General features: G+C 40.8%; 1 protein-coding gene across 6 annotated transcripts in view; it reads left to right on the forward strand.

The window, feature by feature from the left end:
• The window catches only part of BTRC (beta-transducin repeat containing E3 ubiquitin protein ligase), a 122,808-nt gene that overhangs the window by 90,856 nt on the left and 10,372 nt on the right, over window positions 1–21,580 (forward strand). For all 6 annotated transcript variants that reach the window (XM_086616223.1, XM_086616225.1, XM_086616222.1 and 3 more), the window contains 7 exons: window positions 2,970–3,201; window positions 7,774–7,960; window positions 12,368–12,464; window positions 13,302–13,439; window positions 13,917–14,035; window positions 16,317–16,566; window positions 17,259–17,377. In XM_086616223.1, the coding sequence (XP_086472349.1) occupies window positions 2,970–3,201; window positions 7,774–7,960; window positions 12,368–12,464; window positions 13,302–13,439; window positions 13,917–14,035; window positions 16,317–16,566; window positions 17,259–17,377 (1,142 nt within the window). The remainder of the gene's footprint in view (window positions 1–2,969; window positions 3,202–7,773; window positions 7,961–12,367; window positions 12,465–13,301; window positions 13,440–13,916; window positions 14,036–16,316; window positions 16,567–17,258; window positions 17,378–21,580) is intronic.

Genomic DNA, 21,580 nt, shown 5'->3' on the forward strand with positions numbered 1-21,580 from the left:
TTCTCTTACTGATAGTAACACCGTCCCTCCTCAATGCTTTAATAATACAGATGCTTGATGTTCTTGTTTTGTTGTTGACTTTTTTTAATAATAGACTTTTTCACTGAACCCCCAGTGGATTTTCAGGAATCTTCAAATTGAAATTCTGAAATCTTGTTCTAAACTGTAGCCACAGGCAGTCTGAGGGAGGCGTATGAGCATGTGTTGCAATTGAGCGGGTTGGGGGCCCTGTGAATTCATCTGCCTCTACTCTGCAGAACTGGTGCGTTTATGGCCTGCCCTGTTTATGGCCCCTGCTTTCATAGACAACAGGACCTGCTGGGCACACCATGGCTACCTCTGGGCTTGTCCTCGCTCCTTTTGATGGGAAACCAGAGCAGGCAAGGGTGCAAACCAGGTTTCAAGCTGACATTGTCAGAATGTGACCAAAGCATGTGCATGAACCTAAAAACTATAGTATTCCCCTGTCCACTAATTTGAACATAAACACTGTAACATGAATAGTGCTTTTCTTAGCAGATCCACTATATAAACCTGGAGTTTGACTCCAGAGCTGTTACAAGTGTTGGTCAATGGACTCTTTAATTTACTCATTATTCCCACCCAAGAGGCCTGTATTCACTTGGGATCCAGGCAAAATGGGTTGTTTTGTCCCATCTAAACCATCTGTTTGTACACACATAAGCCGTTACTTGTTTTTGCAGATGTTGCAGCTTCTGTTTTATACCCAAACTGATGTTTTAGAGGTAAATGGGGAGCTGAAGGCTGCTGGGAGAAGGGTGCTGAGGAGGCAAGGAAGGGCCAGAACATGGTGGAACCCCATTAAAGGAGTTGCCCCTTTTGTGGTCTTTGCACATCAACTCCAGCTCAGCATATTAGTCAGACTTCAGTCTCTCAAATTAAAAGGCAGAAGTATTTTTTAAATATGCTTTATAGAGACAGCCTGTTGTGAGATTGGCTGCACAGCAAACAAAATGAGAAATGAAATGAGATCAAGCTTGTAGAATACAACATCTCTAAGCTGTCTTGATCCAGCATTTTTACAGGGATGTCTGTTTTGCAAGGAGCTTAGCTGCAGCAAAAATGACCAGAATCCCTTAAGACCGATGTTCAGTGCAGTCCATTGGTTATTATTTTTTGCCAGGCTGTTGCCTACTGTGGACTTGGCTAGAATAACTCCAGCCCTTCACGCCTAGGACTTCATGTGCACCATCCCTTTAGAGATTTCTTGGTATAAAAAGTTGGCTCAAGAGAGTGCTTCTTTCCTTCTGCCCAATAACTGAGTGTACAACTCACTTGCAGTCAGTGCTGCCCATGTGATGACCAGATGAAATAGGGAAGCTCAGTCATAGCCCTGATCTTGCGTGATCTTTCTAATACACACAGAAATTTGCAGGGAGGAGTGGGGATAAAAGTAAGGTTGAAAACACTGAGCTGCAGAATTGAGCACTGGTGATGCGATCTCCATGTTCTGTGTTCTCAAAGAAACTTAAGTCAAACCATAATTCAGAAATAGAGTAAACTGCTTGTTGAAAATGCCAGCTAATTATTGTCTTTTTCTACCAGAGAAAAGTCAGTCTAGCTCTGCTGGAAGTGCTGAATAGAGTATTAAGGTGGATTTTCTCTAGAAAATGAAAGGTACATGGTGATTAGTTGAGTAGATTTTCAAATTATGAGGTTTTTCATGTTCCAAAGTCAGGATTGCTGTTGGGGTTGAGGGGCTGTTGAAGTACAGGAATTATTTACTCTTGAGAAATGAGAAATTCCTGCATTCCAAACCTAGTTTTGGTAAATAGATTTCGTGGTCTCTAAATAACACACTGTTTTGGCACTTGCTGAAAAAAGACTTTTTGGTTGTCTTTTCCTGTAAAATCAGTTAATCCGTGCATTTCTTTTAGATCATTAGATATCTTTGCAGAGAGATTTAGGTACTTGTTTTTTCCCTTAAAGTTGATAAAGTCTCCTGGTGAGATTAGTGCCTGGAATTATCGTCACACAAGAGAAACATGGCATCCCTGCATCAATGTCTTATATATTCTGATATCTGTAATTTGTTTTTAATTATTTGATAGTTAATAGAGAACCTCTAGATGCATTTTCTAAATAAAAACGATGTGATAATATTGACTGTTATTATAATGCTGTCAGGTGTTAAACCATTGCAATGAAAAAGGGAAAATCACGTTTTCAGTATTTCATACAAACCATTTGACCAGTAAGGGGAAAAAAAAATCCCAGCAAACAGTTAATCTTACTTGGACAAAGGATATCCTTGTAATGCAAAATATGCATTTTTCTTCCAGTTAAATTGTTTAGAAAGCAGAAATCATATCTTGCTATCAAGTAGTAAATTGAAATGTCAGTATTTCGTTTTGTCCCTGAAACTCTTCTTTGAGCTGACTCCTTCTGACAAGATATTAAGTGCTCAGAAAGTTGAAAATCCTTTACTTTGTGAAAGAGTTATGTACCAAATATCAGGGTGTGTTTCAGATGGCTTTGCTCTCAAGGTATAATTTTATACTCAAAAGAAGTACTGGCAATTTTTGTCTCATCCATTTTGTTCATTCCCTATGAATTTTAGCAGCAGTCCATTCTTCAGAAAAAAAAAAACAAAAACAAACAAACAGAATACAAATGCAGTTTTTTGTCGGTGCATTGAAGTAACTGGTAAGTGTAGATGAGGAACCTAAATACATTTTATTGTCTGCATAATGTAAATAAAATTGTATTTGTGTTAAATTGCCACTCCAGGTTTCCTGTCTAACCAGAGTCCTTTGTGTGTGACTCTGGCATGAGCCAGTGCATTGTCCTGCAGGGGTTACAGCTCGCGGTGGCTGCGCTCCGACTGACAGCAGCAAATGGGACACATGGTCTCAGCCAACTTTATGTATCAGAAAGAAAATTATAAAGCCACTTGAGCTTCTTTTCGTATGTGTGATTTGGGTTATTTGTCTCCTTCTTCTTTACAGACGAAACTTGCCAATGGCACTTCCAGCATGATTGTGCCCAAGCAAAGAAAACTATCTGCAAGCTATGAGAAGGAGAAGGAACTCTGCGTCAAGTATTTTGAACAGTGGTCCGAGTCTGACCAGGTGGAGTTTGTGGAGCACCTCATCTCCCAGATGTGTCACTACCAGCACGGGCATATAAACTCATACCTCAAACCCATGTTACAGCGGGACTTCATCACTGCACTGCCAGGTATTTCTGCCGGCATAGGGAGCTCACTCCTCCAGCTTGTTTTTCAGAAAACTATTCCACTCTGACCTGCCCTGCCCTGCTGGAGAGGTCTCTTCTAGGGTCAGTTTGCAAAACAGATGATAGCTTTTGAATTAAAGCTCTATACCAGTATGAAATGTAGTAATATTTCATTTCGTATTCCTACCATCTCCCAAGGCATGATCTAATACCTCCATGATTTGGCTACGAGTAAAGGATAGCTCATATGTACTGTAAGGACAGTCATAGCAAGCCACAGGGCAAGTAGTTGTACTCCTAATGCCCACAACGATGCATGAATAACGAAAATTTTTAAAATTAAAACTACTACTCTTTCTGGTTGCTCAGCGGAGGTTTCCCCTTTTCCTAGATTTTTTTTTTTAATCTCTTTTTCCTAGCAAAATGCCTTCCTGAAACCAATGCTTTGATTATGTGTTTATTGCTAATAGAGAATGGAGGACATAAGATCAAAGGATGGCAATGTTCTATTTTTTGCATCACTATAGTGCTTTTTATTGAGAATATTTTCCCAGCTGTTCTCGTACGTGGCATTGGATATATCTCACAGAATGTGCACATGAAGTAGTGTACGTGCAGTTTTGTATTAGCCCTGTCTTATAGATAGGAAAACTGAGGCAGTGGAAGATAAAACATATACAGCAATAGAGTTTCAGAACCAGTCAAGTTCCTGACTCTTTTGTCTTCTTTTCAGACCGTTAGATCATACCTCTGCGGATAGATAGATAGTTAGTTAATAGATTAGTATTGCCATGGCCTAGGTCCTTAGTTTGAGATGGAGTGTAGCAAGAAGTGCTACAGATGTTGTCTTCAAATAGCTAGTTGAAGAAAGGAGTTTCTTGCCAAAAGCTTGTTCTGTGAATACCTTTGGAGAACTGCTGAACTCTGACAATTTGTTCAATCCAGTCATGATCATTCTTCAGAAGGGCTTTCTCAACATGAAATTTAGCTTCTAGGGTTAAAAGATGGAAAAAGGCATGTTTAACTGTGAATTGTACAAAGCATAAAGGCACTGCAGGAGTGCTATAAAGTTAAATATGTAGACTCACTGGATTTTTAAGCTCATTGTGCCCAGTAATCAAATGGCTGTTGTAGCATTAAAAAAAATCTTAGTTATGCTAAGTACGTGCTTTATGTTGGTTTTTAGTAGTCCAGTGGCAATAATCTCGTGTACTTAGAGCAGCATTGTAACTCATGTTCTGTTTCAGAAAAATAGAGCATTTTGACAGTGCATTGGTTTCCTGCTTTTAAAGTCGGAGTATACATACGCAATTATTCCAGGTTTTTCTCCACAACACTGTGTCAAAGCAAGTCAGCACATCTCATTTGCACTTGCTTAATTGAATCCCACAGGCCTTTTTCTGAAAGTTTTGGGCAAATTTTATAAATATTTTCAGAGGCATTCAAAGTTTCCTAGCCATACCATACTTATTAGTGATCTTTTCCCAGTTACTGAGGGAGCAGCTAATTTTGCTATCTCAGAATGCAGAACAGATAGGAATCAGGCAGCTGATATGTGCATATTTGAATAGTTGTGGGAACTGTGTACTTAAATCATGTATGTGCATCAATTTGCGTATTTGCTAAGTGCTAATGTCCTAGTGAATATAGTTCTAAGGGAGAAAATTAATGGCAAGGAATTACACTGGTGCAGACTCTCCAGTCTGTGCAGGATGTCCAGAGCATAGGCAGGTTTCTAATGAGGGAAGTGGGAAAAGGGAAGGTAAGAAACTGCCTAGGAAATAGTGATGAACCTAAAATTTTAAATTAAGTCACATAAAAAAAAAACAAAACAACAACTTTTCAAGTATTTTTTAGCTTTCTGAAGTTCTCAAATGTTCAGTATTCTGGTTTCATTTTTCCTCCTTCATTCTCTCTCCTGTTCTCCCCCTTGAGTAAATAAAACAATAAAGCTACTTCAAAATCATGAGGCATCTTATCTCTGTCCTCCTAGCACTGTCCCAAAGAATGACCAAGATTAAAGGTAGTTTTAGATTATTTTCCCAGTACTTTGAAGAGAATTAAGGTTGTTTGAAAAATACAGCTTAACTGTGTACTTAACAAACTTTGTTCCCTTTCTGAAAAAGGTCTCTGCTTAGCATTTCCAAGCTGTTTAATATTTTTTATGAGAAGAGTCATATTTATAAGGATTTCATGTGTGAAAAAAATGAAATATTCTTGTTGGTATGGAGGGCCGAAGGGCTAATTGTGTTTCATGTCAATTTAGCAAAAACTTTTGCGACTGGAGATTTCTCTTTTTTAAGGAAGCAATGCTTTGTTAGATATATGCCTCGGTGAATTGTGCTGTTCCTAGGAAACAAAATAATAAAATTGAGTTTGGATCCTGACCAAAATGGCTCTGCCCATCCACTTACCATTAACATGAAGAGAAGAGGCCAAAACATCAGTATTCCTTCTCTGCGAAGTGTCCAGGATCAATGGCAAAGGATGGCTTACGGTCATTGAAGTAGTTACACCACCTTGTTGCAGCAACATGTAAAGTGCAACTGCTGATAGTCCAGAAAGGGCAGGTGGGTCAGAGGCAGACTTGTGGGTGAAGATTGCTGTGCCCAGTTTATGCAGTGTAGCCCTGCTTCCTAAAGCCACTGATGGTTCTCCATATAAAATAATTTCTTGCTGTGATTCTGCTGACACAAGGCTGCCAAGATGGATACTACACAGGCAGGCATTTGTAAATGCCCTGGTGGGTCTGCAAATGTCTGTGGGCCCACTGGAAGCAACATGGACTGGGAAATGCCATTTCCACCCAGTGGGGAGAGCACAGGGCTGCAGGTGTCAGTGGGGAAGCAGGGGGACGCGATGTCTACGTCTGCTCTACCAAATTGCAGGATTCCTGCAAATTCGAGTTCACGTTCACTAAAACATTGTATCTCTTTTTCCATGAATTGCTATAGAATCAATCCAAATTCACAAACACTCTTTTTTTTCTTTTTTTTTAAATAATTTTGTATAGTGGCTATATATATCTTTTCAGATTAAATACATAATAAAGGCTGCTGATGCTTTTATTTTGCAGGTTGACATCTAATTTTGCATCTATAAAGATAAGAAATGTCAGACCTCTTTCTGCACTCTCTGGTTGTGCATGGTATCATTCACCTGCTTTTTCTACATACGAATGGAGGCATAAAACACTGGGCAAAATGTCTCACCTAAAGTGTATTATAAATTTAGGATGTTTGAAAGGAGCAAGAGGAGGCATGCTGAATTTTCTCATTTTCATGCATTGGGAGATAATTTTGAGATCTTTTGGTATACTAAAACAAAGGTTGGGCCTTTTGTGTCTCCTAACTCTGATCAGAATCAGCTGATTGCACCCAGTTTGGGTTTGCAGAAGTACAGACATGTGACTGTAAAGACACACTTGCTGCTTTTTCTTTCCCTGTCACAAGCAGTGTCTAGTCTTTGAGGCTGTTGTTTTAAAAGCAAGAAAAGACGTATTTAACTCTGTCCCAAACATGAACCAGAGGGAAGATGCATGTAATACCAATCTGCCATGCTTCCTTTTTGGTCAGTCCGAACATTATGCCTGAAGGATGAAGGGTTCTAAACTACAACTTTCACAAAGCCTCTGAAATTTGACCTGTGAAGTGAGATAATCTCTTGATGGTGTGTCTCACTTGTGAATTAAACAGCCTCCAAGAGAAGCTGTGTTTATGCAGCATCTCATTTAAAAGGCATCTTATTTTCCTGAAGTCTTGCTGGTGATTAAATTCGAGTGGGTAAGGGCACATTTTTACTGAATACATCCATTCAGTTAAGAAACATAGCATAACCTTCCCTGGCCCCCAGCTACACAGACGTTACATCGAGCTGCTTGGTGCTAACCAGGCAATTGCTTTACATTTCGCTCCAGCCATGTTGAAACAAAGCCAGTCCTGGTATTTGCTCTGGAAAATATTTGCAAATTATACCATTTTGGTGCGTATTTTTCCTCCACCCACTAAAATAAATGAAACTAGCAAACCTGCTTCACTTTCTCCTTACACAGCCTCTCCTTCCCTCTCGACTTCCCTGTGCATCTGCATATCTTTCCCTCCCCCATGTCTAAAGGTACCACTACCCTTCAGGGCACACATTGGGAATATATATTTTTTTCTTCATTACGTTTAAAAGCTACTGCTTTAGCAAAAACAGCTTTTGAGCCGTTGGAACATGAGAACAGCTGTAGCAGTGAGATGAGAAATGGTCCTAATATAGAGAGATTTTGGGGGCTGCGTCGCAGAGTTGGAAATGCCATCCATAGAATATCCCCCTAGTGCTAAAACCCATCGAAATAGATTGGAATGACTTCTTGGATTCTTTATTATTTTTAATGACTTGTTGTGTTATATCCAAAGGAAGTTGGTGAACACTGTTCACTCCTGAACTTAGCCACAAATGCTCTTCCGTGCATTTGTTCCAGCTCTGCATGCAGAAGAGGAGATGGAAGGAGAGGTTATCTTTGTACTAGCAAGAGGAGTTGTTTTAAACTCCATGTCTTTTTCTTTTTTTTTTTTTTTTCCCCTCCCCCAGCTCGGGGATTGGATCACATTGCTGAGAACATTCTGTCATACCTGGATGCCAAATCGTTGTGTGCTGCTGAGCTGGTGTGCAAGGAGTGGTACCGGGTGACGTCGGATGGCATGCTGTGGAAGAAGCTCATCGAGAGAATGGTCAGGACAGACTCCCTGTGGAGGGGGTTGTCAGAGAGGAGAGGATGGTGAGGAAACTGCAACTTCACCTCTTTTGCCCCCATTCAGGACAGTAGGTGCTGTGTGTTTCAAACCATGTTTGAAGAGGGTTATTTAGCACCCTGAAACCTGTTGGTTCCAAACCTGACAGCTGCTTAAATCCAAATTCGGGGACTGGGGAGTTAGGACATCATTTGGCTGTGTCGGCAATGTGGGGGCTTTTTCCTCACCTTCCTCATCTGATCATGCTCTTATCCCACTGTGACAAGTGAGATATACAGACTGAGATTTTTACACCCAGCTGTCATTCGGTTCAAATTAAGAAGCTGTGTATGCCCCAGGGGAACACTAAACTAGTCAGCAGTTCAGAGCAGAAGAGCTTTTTTAGGGGTGGCAGTGGGGCAACATGTGCTATGAATTAGTTCTTTCCTGATAGGTCTGTTTGTTTTCCTCAGCAGATTTTCACTATTAGATATCTGTTTAATTTTCAAACTGGAAGCTGAGGGTAGGTACCGCGGAGAATAGGGGACTTTAGAAATGCAGATAGATTAGTTAATAATCATCTGGAATAGCCTTACTACAGTGTGTGTCTCACTCAAGTTTGAAGCTGCTCTGTTAACATTTCATTAGAACTTTCCCTCTCAGGGGTACATTCTTTAATACATAATTTTCTTTTCCAAGGGTGTCCCTAGGATGTTGGCAGAAAGGAAGCTGGGTATGAATATTTCATAAACAAGATAAAAGTGACAGCTCAGGCATTTTGGTTGCTATTAAAAAGAAAAAGATACAGAGTTGCAAACAAAGACTCCTGTTTTATGGTTAATTTTGTTATACTGTTTGTATCAGGAAGTAAAGGTGAGTAAATCAGGATTATGAAACATCCTTTAAAAATAAATACTATTTTGATCTGCTTCCAATAGTGTAATGTTTATAAATAGTGTAAAATAAACACAAGCATGGCAGTGGTAACTTCTGCCTTCCTTTTAGTGCCTTGTTTTCTCCAGGACTTCCATTTTGCCCTGTTGAGGTCACATTAAGTCCGAAGAGGACCGCGAGAGGTTTTTTAGTCCCTCCTGTTTCCCAAAGGCAGAGCTAGGTTTCTCTTAAGTCATCCCAAATGTTTGTCTAACTTGTTCTTAAAAACATTCACTGATGGAGATTCCTCAAGGAATTTCACTATTTCACTAACTTGAGTGTTATAGAAAGATTTTCCTGAAATCTAGACTGTCTTCCTAACTACAGTTCGGCATGTTATATTTAGCCTACACAGACACACAGGACAGTTTCTCATTCTCATTTTTGCAGTCATCTTTTCCATGTTGGAAGATTATCATGTTTCCTACGTTTTGGATGCACTAACAAACCATAATCTTGTCCTTTTGTAACTCTTGGTTTTCTCTGTTTAGACCCTCCCCAATTACTCTACTCTGTTCTTGGAAGATGGTGTAATCAGCTGGGTGTCTTATTTCTGCCGAGGCATCGCCAGAGTTTGGTGGTGTGTGAAGCATTGCTTTACATGCCGTATGGAGGACACTGCTTTATGCTTTCCAGTATAACGTGTTTTTTTTTTTTAACAGTGTTATAATACTGTTATAAAATTAATTACCCTTTCTGTGGAAGTTCTACTTAGCCGTTATTCCTCATCTTGCATGCTTATGTTGTTACTCAGTGGTGAACTTGGCACTCGTCCTTGTTGAATTAGGTTCTATTTATTGTTTGGTATTTCTCCATTTTGTCAGGAGCATTTTAAGTTTAATCTTGTCTTCCGAAGTGCTTGTATCTTCTCCAGCTTTCGTATCATTGGCCAGGTAATAAATGCACCCCCTGTTCCATTTTTTGTCATTAATGAAAATGCTCAATAATGACATGTCTGGGCCAGGCTCTATGCAAGATCCCAGTTGCCATCCTGTTTGACAGTGAACCATTGGTAGACTGTGCTTTCCAGCCATTTGTATGTCCACCCTTGAGATCTTCCAAGACCATACTTGTCTTGCTAAGTCATGAGAATAGCCTGTGAGACGAAATTAGGTCAGTTTGACACAGTGTATTCTGGATTGTTCAGTGTTGCCTGCTGTTTGTCACCTCGTCATCTTCTAGACACTCATCGGATTGACTGCGTGCTCTAGAACTGCTAAGCTGTCAAAGTTGAGTTGGACCATCCACCGTTTCCTTGGTGGACCTTCTTTCCTTTTTTTAAAATGCAAGAGCTACATTTGTCTTTTTCCTGTTCTGTGGAACTTTACCTATTCTCTGCGTCTTGTCAGGATCATAGCTAATAGTTCTCAGTTTGCTTCCTCCAGATTTTAGAAATAACACTAGCCCCGATTACTAGTCATACAGGCACATGACATTTTTAAAAACAGTTGGAAAATTCTGCATCTCATCTCAAAGCACAGTCACACCCTGTTACTGCACCTCTTCTTCAGATTTGCACTGGGTCCTGGAGGCTGCTTTGACACAATAGGAGCAAGTTGTGCCCTGGCTTTCAGATTGCCCTCTGATTAGCTCTAGAAGACACAACTGCAGACATGGTGGGGTGGTTAAGAGAGGCAAACAAGAAATATCCAGTGTAATTGCATCTCTGCCATATAGAGCTTTATAGCTTGTAATCAATGCTAACGCTGTGCATGGCACAAGGAGGTGACTAACTGGACGGTTCAGAATGACAGATGACTGTACTGTTCGTCACTTTGCACATGGTCTGCCTGATTTCAGCGTTTGCAGCTCATGGTTTACAACAGAAACACCCAGTTCTGCAGCATGGTAGCCTTCCCTGACAGCTTGCCAGGGAGCAGTAAGGGTTACACAGATTTAGAGAAATGTAAACCAGAAGCCCGAAATCTGGGCACGATTGTGTCCATCTGAATACTTGATTGAATTGGCCAGTTATCAAAAACTGCAAACAATAGTTCCTTTATCCCAGAGCCACAGTAAACAGCCACTGGGATGCCGTGGAAATTCCAAGCAATCCTTTAGCTGAACTGTAAACAACTGACTCTACATGCAGCAAGACAGGGCTTATAGATAGCAACAAGACCTTGTACTAGATCAGCCAGTAAAGTTGGAAACAAATAGACAGGTTTTCAGGCACATAGGCTTGTATACAGACTGTCATAGACTACCCCAAGTCTTCTAGGATGTGTCCTAGTTATTCTGTGTATCTCCAAAGCATTTTTCATCTCCCTGAGCCAATAGTTTTAATTTTCTTGTAAGCATTTCCAGACTGGATCAGAGTAAATAAGCAACTATCTAGTTAGTGGTTTGCCTGCATCCATGCGCCCCTTCTTCACGTGTATTTGTCCCTGTATGAGTCACTGTATGTGAAGACTTAGATGATTGCTCTGTCGAAAGCGGAAAGCACCTTTCTCTCAAGTCATACTTAAAGTATTTTGTTTAAGGAATTATCAAAAGTTCTTTTCTGGAGCATTTGTTAGTCTGTGTGTTCAGTCCTACAGTTTGCTACTGCCTTATAACCTAAAAATTTCAGTTCATTGTTGTGATTTCCCTAGTTCAATACATCATGGAAGCTAATGTACAGTCTCTCAAATTAGTTCCAAGGTATACTGTATGGAAAGGACAAGAAAGAAATGCACAAGGAAGTATTGAACAATTAATTATGCCATAATGGAGCAAGGGAGGGAGAAGTGGAGAGCTGGCCCAGTGTAAACTCTGTGCCTCTGATGCCAGGATTACACTCGGAGGCATTTGTGCCTCTCTCCATTTTGTGAGGCACGTTGCCAGGCAGAACAGCAGTTAGTACGCCCATGGTGGGGTTTACTAGCTTCCACACCGTGTTTGGTGGCTTCTTAACTTCAGGATGAGGAATTAAAGTTTTTTACACAGCAGGTAGTGATTGCCGTTTATGGATTTTTTTTGTAGCAAAAATCTAGCTTGGGATATGAGTATTCCAAATCAGTGTTGAAATGAGGAAGGCACCACAGATGAAGTGTTGCTTACCAAAATATAGTAGTAGCAGTAAAATGTCCATGTACCAAAACTGATACTGTTCCTGCTAATGCAGATAAAAGCTAGCTTTGAATGCATAGGGAGTTTGAGGGTTCCTTGGCTTCCTTCGTTTTCTTTGCACACTTTATTTTAAAGGTGACCCCTGATATGGGTATGTGTATTGTGGGCATGAGCCGTTCTTGCCTCCTGTTGAGTTGAATGGACTCATGTCCATAATAGATAATATGCTTCCCTTCCCTGAGTGACTAGGCACAGATTTTTCATGAGTATTTCAGTGTCAAAATGCAACACTGACATGTTGCAGGGCAAACCAACAAAGAACCACCCCATCTTACTGAGCAAATTAAGTTTGAATATGAATCTGTCTGTGCTTTTCAGCAGTGGTTACCCATTTGTAAATGCTAGGAGGACCTTTCTCCAAAATGCTGAAACATGATTTGTGTTCAATGGGAGTGTTCTTTGTCTTCCAGGGGACAATATCTATTTAAAAATAAACCTCCTGATGGGACTGCACCACCCAACTCCTTCTACAGAGCACTTTACCCCAAAATTATACAGGACATAGAGGTAAGAAACAGCTTCCAGGTGTGGTGGTGTTTGGTTGTTGTTCTTTTAAATCTCCCTGATTTATTCATGATGCTGAAATTCTGAGAATATTTTGTTCCAATGAAATATTTCATTAAATAAGGTCTCAGACTTCACTTCTCCTTTAGGCAGAGGGTGAGTTGGATTGGTCAGTGAGCTGTTTGTAGATGGAGTCTCTCCACCTTGCACGTCAGATGTCACAGCAGCACTGTACCCTCTTGATTTTCTCTGTTCCACAGTACTTTGCTCCACCCAGTGCAGATGAGACCTACTAAGATGTTACAGGGAGATATCAGGAACTGAGCCAGGGAGAAAGTGCATTGCCGAAGGCAGCAATCCTAAGACCCAAGGACACAGGAAGCAACTGAGCATGGCTGCCTTATATCTAGCATGTATCTATCATGCCATGTTTTGGTAGTTTCCTAATGGCAAAAGCAGTGCTCAGGCACTGTTGTGACAAGTTTGTACAAGCACTTAGCTACAGCTCAACTGAGACTTTCTCTTCAGTTGTTTAGTCTTTGAGTCACAGGAGGTTAAAGGTTGGAGACAGAAAAAAGCTTTTAGGTCACTTCTCCCTCATCATTCCAGATAACGCAGACAAGTTTGGCCATGATTCGTTTTCCAGGCTCTCGTCTGTTTAATTGGTTTTATTACGTGTGTTACTTCTTCTAGAAAGCAGTTATGTCATTGTATGGGCCTGATTGCAGGAAAAAGCGTTAAGAAAAATGTCTGCTGTCTTCTCAAACAAATTAAAAAAGGGGAGATAGTTCTGTGCTTTATTTTTACTTCTCTTTTGTCTCCTATCTCTCCTTCCTCAAGACAATAGAGTCAAACTGGCGGTGTGGAAGGCACAGTTTACAGAGGATCCACTGCCGAAGTGAGACAAGCAAAGGAGTTTATTGTTTACAATATGATGATCAGAAGATAGTAAGTGGCCTACGAGACAATACTATTAAGGTGAGGATGCTCCAAAATGGCGTACTAACGGCATGCAGTGTCTGTGCCATAAATAATAGTGTCCTAATTTCAGTGACACCTACTCAATCTCTTGTTAGTAACCTAGCCTTCTCCTTCCCCACCCTCACACCCGCACAGCATGTATGCCTCTTTTATCTGGCAAGAGAGGCCCTGTTTTCTTACAGACAGACTTTGCTAGTGAAGTTTTTGTCCATCAGTAATTACAGACTATGTAATTACTGTGCCCTGTATCGTGATGAGAAAGGTAAATCCAATGTTCATAGTAAAGCCTGTAATATCAAAGATGCTAATGTGTTGCACCAAAGAGCCTCTAAAAGACTCTACAGATGCCACTAAAGACATTCTAACTGCACTATGGATAATGTGTTGCAGTAAAAAACAGACCAGTCAAACCAGTAAGTGCTAAAAGATGAAAACCTTACTGAGCTGTCTGGTTTTGACTGTTTGCTGTCTTAGATCTGGGATAAGAATACATTGGAATGCAAGCGAATTCTCACCGGACACACGGGTTCTGTCCTGTGCCTCCAGTACGACGAACGGGTGATCATTACTGGATCTTCAGACTCAACAGTCAGGTGTGTGCTCCTGATTTGGAGCTTGCCTTGCAAGCTGCTGAAATGATCTTTTCTTAAATGTGTGCTGTTCATTCGGTTCCATGAAGGAGTTCAGCGTATTTGTTCAGGAGTGTACTGTCCTTGTTTATCAGATGTCTATGCAAATGGCTGTCAAGGAGAAATGAGAACCTCAGCAAAGGCCAGTCAAGGTCAAGATGAATTAGGAAAGCCATCTGACATTTCACCAAGGTTTTGCATGTTTTGACACTGCCTCAGAATGTTTTACATTCTCTCTGAGAATAACTCTTTAAAAGTTGGTTGAAGTTTTCAAAGCAAACTTGAAGGTTTAGTCATCCATTGTCGATTTTTACAAATGATGTATGACTAGATCTCCCGTGACTTTTAATTAAATTTTGGCATGATATTTCTTTTCATTCAATCTTTCTAACCTTGCTTTCCTTCCAGTCTCCAGCAAAAGGCTGGACACCTCAAGTCAGCACTTGTGCTGCATGTTGTGCAGATGTGAAGTCCACTAGATGTATAACAGGATCCCAGAGAGTCTAAGACCTGCCATGTAAATACAGGCACATATGAGTTAGTGAATTGCAATATGAACTTGGATGTGAAGGAGCAAATCCGTCTTCTCCATGTTGTTATAGATTCTCTTCTTGTCAGAGTACAAACAATTCCCATGCAGTGAAGTTACTGACAACAAAAAGCTGTGTCAGTGGCCTTTTCTGAAGCTAATAGCATGTGTTCCTATGGCTGCAAGCTCTTCATGGTTATCACCGTGCTTGCATGTAAACTACCACTGTTAAGCTAATAACCATTAAATTTAGTTCCTGACATGTCATGTATGCGGACTTGCGCATGCTAAATTTTTGGGGTCTTATCATTAGTAGGAATCCAGAATTACGGCAACACTGCCTGTCTGGGGTTGGTGTGGGAACTGCACTGTGCTAAACAGATAGCAAAAGGAGAAGGTGATTTTTGTAACAAGCACTATCATCTTCCATATCAGGCCAGGCAGGCCAAATTGCAGACTGGCTACTTGCCCAGAAGTACTTTGTTTCCCACTGTATCTGTAAATGTTTGTACAGACCCCAGAGGCACATAGGATGCATCACTTTTATCCTTGGGTCTCCTCAGGAAGAGGGGCTTCATCCAATAGACAGTACAGATGGGCTCTTAATGCTTCTGAGATCTCAGGGATGCACTTGTCCAAAGAAGTCAGTAGGTCTCCAGCTCCTGTTCAGTTTGGCAGCCCTGTCCGCAAACTGCTCATATGTTGATGGCTCAGGTCTTTAGTCTGTGAGGTTTTCTCCTTTGCATTTTGTAATTGGAATGTAGTTTTCTTTCTCATTTATAGTCCGTAAGGTGATGCACTTCAGCCTCCATAAGTTAGAAAATAAGACATTAGAAGTCTTTCTCACATCTTGCCTTTTCGAATTGCTCGCCTTATTGGCAGAGGAAAGTTTTAACTTCGGCAATGCCTGATGTGCCTGATGATGCAGCCATTTTCTGCTCTCACATAGCGTATCTGGGATACAGGTGTGATAGTGCCAAATGGAATCTCTTTATGGAGGGTAAAAGAAGTTTGCCAACAGAACAGCCAAAAAAAAACTTTTTTAAGGCTTAAAATCTTCATTTCAAGTCCAAGAAGTTCTGTATGAAGTCTTTATCTAACTTTCATCTTAAATTTTCTTTCAGCTGAAACAGTTGGTTCCAATAACATTAAATTGACATAAATGCTCTGTCTTGATTTGGGTACTCAGCATATTCCTGGAATGTAGCTGTGTACCAGGCGCGCTGCAGGGTAAATGCAATTCGTGGTGCAACTTGTGGCAAATACTTATATTTGTTTGAAAAGCATTATCTTGTCTTCTGCTTCTGTATAAATTATCCTTTGAATTGATACTCCTGGGAGAGAGGTCAAAAATTAAACCTGTCACCAAACTTGCTTCTCCACAGGTCATGATTAAGTACTCATTGTCTGGAAATGGAGTGTTTGGTAGGCTGACACAACCAGGAAACATAAGTCTTTAAGGCTATCATCTCTCACCTTTCCTCAACACTAAATTCCCTTAATTAAAGAACGCTTTTTTCCTGACTGGGTTATTTTTACAGTGTTAACTGCATTGCAGTGTTTTTGGCTGCTGGACTGTCTCAATGTATGCATAATCAACAAGTTTATATAATGCACCTTTTGATGAACTATTTAATAGATGTAGATATAACTTGTGGTGTTTGCTTCTCCACTGTACAGTTTTTTAACCCTCTTCTCTCTGGTTTGAAACTGCAGGGTGTGGGACGTGAATGCAGGCGAGATGCTGAATACACTGATTCACCACTGCGAAGCAGTACTGCACCTCCGCTTCAATAACGGCATGATGGTGACATGTTCCAAAGACCGTTCCATTGCTGTGTGGGACATGGCTTCACCAACAGACATCACCCTGAGGAGGGTGCTAGTAGGGCACCGAGCTGCCGTCAACGTAGTGGACTTTGATGACAAGTACATTGTATCGGCGTCAGGTGACAGAACTATAAAGGTGAGGTGTTTCAGAAGGTTTTTATTTGCAGCACTGGAGTATTTAGTAACTAAGAACAGTGACGAGACAGGGAAGATGATCCATGGCAGTTATTAGGCAGATCTTTCTTTAGAAGCAGTGTTCTTCCTACTGCTCATATCCACTTGTCCCTCCTCTGTTGAGCTGGCACAACCTGTTTACAGAACTGTATGGCAAATCAGGTCCAGGTACAGATGCAGTTGAAAAAGGACTTTTTTTTCTGTGTTCTTTTTCAATTTGACCGCTTCCGTAATCTGTTTCAGCGTCAGTCATTCAGACAGTTGTCAGCAGCAGTTGTCAGGGCAGCATGGGGGCAAAAGCAAAGGTGAGTGGATAGGAGTCACCTAAGCATTACTGCTATGATCTCAATCTGCAGCATTAAAACTGAGGAAAATCAAGATCCTGTGTAGACTGTATCATAGCCCGAGACTGCTAAAGCCTGGTTTTGGAAGCTAATTCTCATACGGTGTGGCAAAAGTCTTCTGTGTGCAGTGACCCAGGCTGCTAACAGCTATATTCACAAGTCATCGGAGGGGTAATTTTCCTATGTTTAATGATAGCATCTTCAATTAAGAGCATTCTGGATGCACCTATATATCATACAAATATCAGCTTTTGTTGGCCTCTTCTTAATAATTTTGTCTCTGTGGTTCCCTCCCCCCTTCCTGTCACAGGTATGGAACACTAGTACCTGCGAATTTGTGCGCACCTTAAATGGCCACAAACGAGGCATTGCATGTCTGCAGTACAGAGACAGGCTAGTAGTGAGCGGCTCTTCAGATAATACTATCAGGTGAGAGACACACTTCCCATTGCAGAGTTCTGTGCCAGCACATTGTCTCTGATTCCCTGGGATGTGCAGAGGTTAGGCAACTGAAGTGCTCCGTACCCTTGTCCTCTTTGAAATATGCTTTCCTTGGTATAGAACATTGGGAACTGCTGGAAAGAGATATTAGAAGCCTGTTGTGCTGTGTTGTCTTTCATCCTCTAGATCTCAAGAGTCCCATACTAATGCAACAAGTTGCATTACTCTGACAATTCTAGTGTATGAAGGAGCTGGCAAGTACTGCTTTCTGTGATGTCCTCTTGTGATATTTTAATTGGGCAATGTGTCTAGTTAAAGGGGTCAGATTTGCACTAAGAGGCATTTAATCCTCTGCAGAAATCCTCCTGGGCTCTTGCCAAACTCTTCTTGTGGTACTTGGCACCTGGTTAAGTTTGGAACAGCTGGTTTAGAGGACGAAGTTCAGTTTGCTGCCTTTTGCACTTCTCCAGCTGCCCTGGTTGCAATCTGAGATTTAACTCCTTCTGTATCATGAGCCAGGATTTCTCCTTACATCCTGCAGCTGCTGGCAGAGAGATGTCCCACTAATCTTGGGGTGTACGTAGCAAGCTTGAATAGTAGTGTACGTGACATAGGGAAATGGGTCTGTTGTGCAAATAGGAGTAAGAGCAACCTCTCTTTTGTCTTTATCATTGCCTTAAATAATTGTCTGCCTTCTGATGAAACTTAAAATCTGAACAGTGTAAGCGGAAACCCTTCACTTTGCATGTCAGTAATAATTTCTCCTCAGTGAGAATGATTCATGCTACTGTTTGCTTGTGGACTTTGCTTGCAACATGCTGCCTCTCCCTGCTTTGTGTTCTGTAGGAAAATGGTGGTCCTTTGGTTGACATCACCAGGTCATTGTGCCAGATTTTAGTATAGGGCTGTCTGAGAGCGTGACCAAGAGAGCTGGAACTTCTGTCTCTTAATCAGATGAAAAAGCGTTACAGGTATTGTGTAGGAGTAGCACCACTTATACATGGTGAGAATTCCTGCACTTCAAATACAAAAAAATAACCCTCTGCCATTGTTCGATGAAGCTTGGTCTCAGAATTAGGTTAAGAAATAGTTCAATATTACTCCAGTTGGGGAAGGATCTAAAATATGACTTGCAATATTAATAAAAATAAATGCCAAGATAGTGATAATGCTAAAGAGGAATGCGGTTACTTTTATGCTTACATTGGACAAAATCCCTAGTTGACAGATAAATTGTTCTAGAATTTCAGGAATGTTGGCAGTGAATCGTAATGGAAGTCAAGTTTGGCAAGTGTGTGGGAAAGGTAAAAGACTTACCTGGTCACATTGTTTTCTCCCAGCCACTAGCAGGGGCACAAGTCAGTGGAAGGGTAATTAAGAAAGGACAGGTTACTAAGTAATTTTTGTGGGTGGCTTGATGTTTTGAATGTTTGATTTTAATCTGCTGTAAAATGCCATATGTTGTGTGTTGGCCTTTAGTAGGGGCTGCCTCCTGATACAGAATTTGAAGTTTATTGTTCCTCAGTAGCAGGGGAACTTTTTTCCAAAAGATGACTCTGTGATTTCTAGTTTTGCAACTGCAAACGTAAGGACATGTGAAGTAGCTGAGAAGTCAATAATCTTCCTTCTGTAGAGAGACTCCGTGTATAGAAATTATTTAGGTTTTGGTTTAGGCCAGAAATTTCACTAATGTAAGAGGGCACAGCTGCATAGGCATAGCTGTCATTGTGCCCATTTCCATGCGATAGAAACTGGTCCATCAAGTTTAATCCAATCACTTTAATATCTTAGCCTCCAGGGCTAAAGTTCTTGATTGCTACAGACAAGCAAGGTATAGAAAAAAAAAAAAGAAAAACAAAAAAGATAATTTAGAGCAAGAAAATAGAATCAGACTACATTATCTTGGGTTAATACTTAAACAAGTGGTTGATTTGCATGTGCATGTTCAACCTCCAGTGTTGATGGGGATCTGATACTGGACTGTTTAGACAACAGCATTTGCTCTAGGAGATGGAGATTTGAAGTCACTTGCCTTCTGTGTATCTTCCATCTCTGCCAGGACTTCAAGTAAATTAAAGACTGAGATAATTGCAGACCTCCCTCTACTTCCAGAAGTTCTCTCAAAGCTGTAGAAAGGAAGAGTGGTAGTGTTTTTAACTGTGAATGCTTTGTAGTAAGTTTCTTTAGTGAGTTTTTAAGCCTTTAGAGTAGTTCTCTTACTCTTTGGTCCTTTGACTATTTAAAGAAGTAGAAATTTGATAAGGTTATCAAATCTGGGAGGTACCCGTAGCACCAGTTCTGCAAGGAGATTCTGCTCTTACATGGCAGTTATCCCTTTTGTACATGAAGGCCCATTCCCTACATGGGTAGGGGTATGATCATCTCTTCTAATCAGATTCAGCTAAAACCTTAAACTGGGACCTGAAAACACAGGCCTGAATTAGTGTGGTACAGCCTCCCAGAGCTGCTGGCAATCTCTGGACTGATGGCAAGGAATGGAAACACATGGCATGAAAGTTCCTGGCACAAGATTGCTCTTCAAACCTTTCTGCGCCAGTTCATTTCTGGCATTGTCCATCCTGTTACAGTCCTTGAGAGACTTAATGCTCTCTGACCAGCCAGAGTGCCTTTGGCTGACCTTTGCCATGGAGTTACTTGCTCTGACCTTGACTGTTACACTGATTCTCCTGTGAAGACTATTGGGATCTTCACAGATTCCTGAAAGATCAACTTCACGGAGCAAAGAATCACCTTGTGCTCCTCATTGGCCTCAGACGTGTGCATAGACAAATCCTTTCCCAGTCCTACAGTGAAGAAAGTTCTGCTCATTTCTCTGTTGTCCAAAGTGAGAGCAGCTTGTTGTGGCAGGATGTCTGCAATCATTATCCGCCTACCTTGGGCACACATCCACTGGATCCTTGGGCACACATCCACACTCCTGGGGGACCTCAGGAGTAAAATATGTGGGAACAGTTTATCTCTTTCTTTTTGTATGTCTCAAGGAAAAGTGACCTGACCCCTCAGCAGCTGTGCTGCTTTGAGATGTGTCACCCAGAGGAATTCCATGAATCATTGGTATTTCTCACTACTGTGAAGTTCGTGTCAGTCTGAACTCTTACTGAATGAGTAGTTAAAAACATTTGCAACTGCTTTCTTTCAACTGTGCGTCAGGGAACCACAGCAGATTCCTGTGTAAGCAGAGCATGTTTCTGCCAGAGGTGGAACGCCTCTAGACAATGCGTGTCAAAGAGTTTCAGTTCTTGTAGGCAAACAGTCTTTTTATGCGTGGTAATTTGGAGTCATGTAGAAGAGCTGAAAAAAGCATGGAGAGCAAATAGACTTACTTCATAACTGTCAAGTGTTTCTGAAATTTTTTTCAAGATACTGTGTAATTGTAAAACTTAATGTATTTTAATTTATTCTCCATGCTAAAAATCCTTCACAAAGGCCAGAACTCTTGAATATTTACAGTTGAGAGAATAACACATTGCTGGGTCTCTTACGGGGATATTGTGTCCTGGTTTGGGTGCCAGAACTCCTTTAAAATATTGAATTACTAGAAACAGTTAGCAGAGAGCCACAGAAATTATTTGAGAGCAAGGAGAAAATGCATTACCAAATAATAAACATAGAATCCCCATTTTAGCTTATGCATAAGATGTCTAGATTACAGAGGAAATGTACCTTCAGTGGGAGAAATGACAAGTAGAAAGGGACGATTAATTCTTACACCTTTCACCACTGTTGGTGTCTTCATTTGTCTGATGGTAGTCTTCAAATCAGAAACGGGCATGTAGGGGTACAGAAAGGGGCATGTGCCCTGTGAAGGTCATCTTACCCATTGGAGTAAGCTGCCAAGTGAATTGGTAAGTCTCCTCTTACCATCTTAAAATCACGGCAGGATACTTTTATGAAAAATCAGCCTCAGTTAAAGAAAGTTACGAGGCTCATGCAACTGGGACATATCCTGTGTTACTAGAACAGTAGATACCAGACACAACTGGTCTCAAAATTTTTGAGTCACTGACTCATTTTCTGTGTGGTACTGTAACCTAACAGGGTCGTGATGAAAAGTGTGCATCCACTTGACAGTAGGAAAGGAGTGATATGTGTAGTTTGTTTCTTCTTTGTTATCTCATCAATCATAATCTTTATTTCCAAGTTTCCATTAATTACAAGCAAAGACTGAAT

Source organism: Tauraco erythrolophus, chromosome 9 (genome assembly GCF_009769465.1).
Source record: "Tauraco erythrolophus isolate bTauEry1 chromosome 9, bTauEry1.pri, whole genome shotgun sequence".
Classification (NCBI taxonomy): Eukaryota; Metazoa; Chordata; class Aves; order Musophagiformes; family Musophagidae; genus Tauraco; species Tauraco erythrolophus.